Source organism: Austrofundulus limnaeus, unplaced genomic scaffold (genome assembly GCF_001266775.1).
Source record: "Austrofundulus limnaeus strain Quisiro unplaced genomic scaffold, Austrofundulus_limnaeus-1.0 Scaffold68, whole genome shotgun sequence".
Taxonomy (NCBI): Eukaryota; Metazoa; Chordata; class Actinopteri; order Cyprinodontiformes; family Rivulidae; genus Austrofundulus; species Austrofundulus limnaeus.
Genome location: NW_013952470.1, coordinates 791,905 through 797,096, shown reverse-complemented (window position 1 = coordinate 797,096; position 5,192 = coordinate 791,905). Strand labels below are relative to the sequence as shown.

At 37.1% G+C, this 5,192-nt stretch overlaps 1 protein-coding gene across 1 annotated transcript in view; it reads right to left on the bottom strand.

Moving 5' to 3' along the window:
* Positions 1–788: 788 nt before the first annotated feature.
* mapk13 (mitogen-activated protein kinase 13) overlaps positions 789–5,192 on the bottom strand; it is a 14,695-nt gene continuing 10,291 nt past the window's right edge. The window contains exons 8-12 of the mRNA XM_014010344.1: positions 4,400–4,471; positions 2,766–2,845; positions 1,885–1,963; positions 1,436–1,609; positions 789–1,190 (exon numbers count right to left, since the gene is read on the bottom strand). Coding sequence (XP_013865798.1) covers positions 1,105–1,190; positions 1,436–1,609; positions 1,885–1,963; positions 2,766–2,845; positions 4,400–4,471 — 491 coding nt within the window. The 3' untranslated portion in view covers positions 789–1,104. The remainder of the gene's footprint in view (positions 1,191–1,435; positions 1,610–1,884; positions 1,964–2,765; positions 2,846–4,399; positions 4,472–5,192) is intronic.

Here is a 5,192-nt window from a genome sequence, read left to right as displayed (position 1 = left end):
GACTATCTGAAAATACCCTCTTGTCTTTTTTTTTTCTTACAGCAGATATCTTAAAGGTCGTTATTGACCTTCCATATTATATAGTAATTTCCTAATGTCTTATCTCTTAATATGCATTTTTAGATTTTATTTGCCTTTGAAGGAATGCAGTTGTGCAGAAAAGATTGTGCAAACCTTTATTTTGAAGGCGCGGTGCCTCACTTCCTCTTACTGTCAGTTTTGCAGTTTACTTGATGACAGCAGATTGGGAAAGTTCAGCCGGCCCAGAACCTACCCTTTTGACGTCATAAGGCCATGATTTTCGCGCTCAAGCTACTTAACGGGAGTCTCATCTCGTTTGTCTAATTTCTACCTCCTGGTTCCCCTGTCCAGATTGTGACCAAGAACTCAATCTTGTAAAATAATGATAATAAATAAAAGCCTTATTATGAGGGTTGTGTCAATGACTTACATTCACTTTTCATTCACTCTCTACCAGATTATGAGCTGTGTAGTCGTCTGAAGGAGGCACCAGAGGGTTACAGATAAAACCAATCCAGTTGTCCTTTTGTCTTAAGTTTAAACTATTTCAAAATTAGATCACTGCATTTTGTGAGGAGGAGAAATTTGTGGCTTTTACGTCATAATCTCCTGAAAATATTGAAACAATTGAATAAATACATTATTTAAAAAAGCTACTAATCGAGAAAGCCTACCTCAAACATATTCAATATTCTGCATTTACACATCGAGACTGAAAATATTTACTGATAAGATATGTCAGAGTGTTGTAAAAAAATRCCATCATCCACAACTTGTCTTATCATTTAATTGGAAACCAGTTTTACATTAAACCTTACGGGAAACCTTGTAGCATTTGGTCACAAATCATTTGCAACACTGATCAAGAATATGTAACAATTTACATTTAAGATTTTTTTTTCACATTACAAAAAAAAGGGGGGGCAGTTTTAAGATAAACCACAATTGTCAGCACTGGTTTAAATTCTAAATACCTGAAGAATAAAAGAAATAGTGTGATGAAGAATTTACAAGGGCACCGTTGGCTGTCTGCTGTGGGAGTTGGGGGATGGGGGGGTCAGGAGGTACATCAAGTTCATCAGATCATGGAGACATGGTCAGAGTGTTTTTTCTCTTGGAGTCCCGCCGTGGGAACGGCACGAAGCTTTTTACCTCTTTGAAACATAACCCTGAGAAGAAAGAAGAGAGACAAATTGTTCTCTGAGAATACACGTTCATAAAGCATTTGATTCTTTAATAAAAAAAAATATGCAGTAAAACAAATAAAAAGATATAACAACATCCTACAATAGAACGTGTGCAAATAGTCAAACATTACATCACATAAATCCTGTAAACTCTGTTTACAACAGACTTAAGTATTAAATCATGAGAGTTTTTTTTCTAGCATCCTTTAATTTAGTTTCCCTCTTACTCTTCCACTCGTCCAGGGACATTGTTGCGTTATCGTGAGAGTCATCATACGGCGTAGGCTCGGGAAAGTCTTCTGGGTCCCGTAAACTGTCGAAGTACGGGTGCTCCAGAGCCATTTCGGCAGTGGGCCTATCATCCCCATCCAGAACCAACATCTTTTCAAGCAGATCGACAGCTGAGAGTGGCACAGAAAATGTAGCCGTTTAAACAAACAATAAAAAAAATAAACTCAATAAAACCTCCAGGGAACTCATAAAGATATTCATACCTGCCATATGGCAGGTTACCATAACCATTGTAATTCAGGTTTTTGCGCACTAAACAGTGTCAGAAAACATCAAAAATCAATACTACATTAAATTAAGGACAACAAACTGCTGACTGGAGTCTGTTCCTCTCACTCAGTGTTTTGGATAGAAAGTTGGAGCAAACAGGAATATTTGAACTCACCCTGTTCACTGGCTTTGGGAAACAACGTAGAGAAGTCTTTTCTTGGATAGCGTGGAAGGTTCTTAATATAACTTTTGGCCTGTTGTTTAAGATAAAAATAAAAATACCAACAAGAAGTAGTTAGTGCTTTTTTTGACATTTGTTTTTTTTTCACAGACATTTTTTAGAGCTAAATCAAGTCAGTTTTGTTTTGTTTTTGAGCACAAAACAGGAAGCAAGTATTTGGACTTTTTTCAGCCCCACTTATATATTTGGCTCAGTTGGCCTGGTTCAGATCTACATGGCATAATAAAGGCATCATCAAGATTTATTATCATTTCCCCCCTCCTAAATAAAACAGTTCTTTATCTTTCCATTTAAACCTAATCAAGTTCCACGAGGGTGTAGCCGTGAGAATATGTCTGAGTTAGGGGTTGCAGTGAACAGATGKGATTTTTTAAACCCTAAACACCCTATGAAGACTATCATAACACAGAATATATGCAGATAAATGAACACAGGAAGTGCTTAATGTCTTATCTGAATACAGACTTTAAAAAATATGCTGTTTACTTTTGAATACCAATAAAACGTTTATCTAATTAGGGAATCAGGGTCACTAATGCTCTTGCTCTGATCCTCAACAAAGACATTTAAAACGAGCATTGATTGTGTAGCAGGTACAACAGAAAGGAAACACATCTAATCATTTAAACAGGTGTAAGATTAAGGCCTACATTGATCTCCAGTAGTTAATAAATAAAAATCTAATGTGTCTCTCTAACAAAACTCTATCTGAAAAAATGAAACTTTGRCTGAAACTGGAAATAAAGTGTGGCAAATTGAGAGTTGTCTGATATGAGACAACTTTCAGGGCAAACCTTGTGAATTCGTGTACCTACCTCTGGACTATCAAGCTTTTGTATAAACTCTGGTCCTGGGACTCCGTTCACTTTCATAATCTGAGTCAGCTGGTCCATGTCTGGTTCAAACAGGTGACAGTAAAGGATTTTCTTTTTTTATAATGTTCACAGATAAACAGTGGAAYATATTGAAGAAATTTATAGTTATTAGAGGTTAGTACTGATGTTAAAAGCACAACAATATATTGTTAGGTTTTCCTTTTTATAATGTTGACAATGTTTAATCTATTATGTTTTGATTGATATAGATTAGTTACATGTCCGAATTATAAACAACACATAATTAAAATGTTATAATAACAGTAGATGAGACTTTTGTATGAATGCCTGTTAAATCTGCCGTAGGTCAGTAGGGGGCGGACGCAGGCATTGAAGAATCATGTATAAATTGAGGTACTTCCTGGTTTTTTAGGCAGTGTGATTTCCTTCTTATCCAATCAATTTAAAATATACATTTTTAAACTGTTTGTTTGACTAATAAGCCAATCACTTGGCAGCAACTCAATGCTTTTAGGCTTGTAGGTGTCGTGAAGACAACTTGTTGAAGTTCAAACTGAGCATCAGAAAGTGGAAGAAAAGGGATTTAAGTGACTTTGAAAGTGGTGCAGTTGGTCTGAGTATTTCAAAAACTGTTGATCTGCTGGGATCTTTACACACAACCATCTCTASGGTTTAAAGAGAATCATCCAAAAAGAGAAAATATCCAGTGAGGGGCATTTGTGTGGACAAAAAAAAACAACTGTTAATGTCAGAGGTCAGATGAGAAAGAGCAGACTGACATGAGATGACAGGAAGACAGCTGTAGCTCAAATAACCACTTGTTCCAACCAAGGTCTGCAGAATTAACTCTGAACACACATGTCCCACCTTGAAGCAGGTGGGCTACAGCAGGTGCCACTCCTGTCAGCTAAAAACAGGAAATTGAGGCTACAATTCACATAAAAATTGGGCAATAAGGGATTAAAAAAATATGGCCTAGTCTGATGGATCTGGATTCACTGGACTCCAAAGGTCTTCACAGCCACCAGATCTCAGTCCAATAGAGCATCTTTGGGATGTGGTGGAACGGGAGATTCGCATCATGGATGTGCAGCCAACAAATCTGTGTCAACTGTGTAATACTAACATGTGATGCTATCATGTAAATATCTCCTTTCCATGACCTGGAAAAAAGAAACAAGTAAAAAAATGGATGGATGGATGGATGGATGAATGGATGGATGGATGGATGGATGGATGGATGGATGGATGGATGGATGAAAAGCCACTTAATAAAACCGTGACAGTTTTATTGCCTAGCAAACACTATAAACTGGTAAAATGTAATAACTTGTTTACATTATTGCAAAAGTGGCATCTGATTTTTCCCCTCAGGAAATACAGTATGTTTATTTTTCGACAYTGCAATTTCCGGTAATTGCCCCAACAGTTTTATTTTGTGCTCATCACATAAAACTGTCACTGTTTAATCAGGAGCTTATCGGTCTCTTTTACTGCCACAACTGTTTGGTAATCTCAGAAAATCATTTGGAAATCATAGCGTCTCTGGAAGCTTTTTATATTTTTTTCCCATTTTATAGATTTAAAAACGGACAAGGAGCTTGAAAGGATACAGTCTTTCCCTTTGAAAAGGGTTTTTCCGTTGATCATTTCAGCCATGATGCAGCCCACAGACCAAATATCCACTAAAAGAAACAGCAGAAAAAAAAACATCAGTGAGAATCACTGCATATCACAGCCGTGTTTTAAGTCAACCGAGAACAGCTCAGATCTTCTTCACAACACAGCTGAATGTGTTGAGCTGGTAAAATCCRGTGAGTAATGTACCCCGAGGAGGGTGTGAGCTTGTTTTCTGTCACATTTCATCCKGCAGAAGCTGTTTGCATACTGAAAAAAATATATAATCTGAAAAATCAAAAATCCTGGATCAATTGATCCAGGATTTGTTACGGATACAGTTTGGGTGCCAAATCGCAGAACTCAGGCGCTACAACACCAGTATATATTAACAGAATAATTCTGATTATTTAAAGAAAATTTGATAAACAATTAAAGGGAGGTCATTATGCCAAATATTTATTTTGAGCTTTATATGTCATTCCCTAATGAAAAACATTAGCAACAAGTGTTGCTTTGACTCATTAATGCATGTTTGAGAAGCATTGTTGTGAAGATGTGCTTGAGTGGGAATGTCAGAAATGGTAGGAGGTTCTTAAAGAGACAGAGGCCAATTTCAAAATGATTAGATAGCCTATGATTTAAAGTCAAATTTATTTCTGTTATATACAGCATTTTTATAACAACTGAAGGTAACATAAGGCGTTTACGCACTGCAGGGCCAGCCCCGGCCCGGCCCGGCCCGACTTCTAACCCGGGTTCGGCGGTTGTGCATGAGCATAGTAGGGC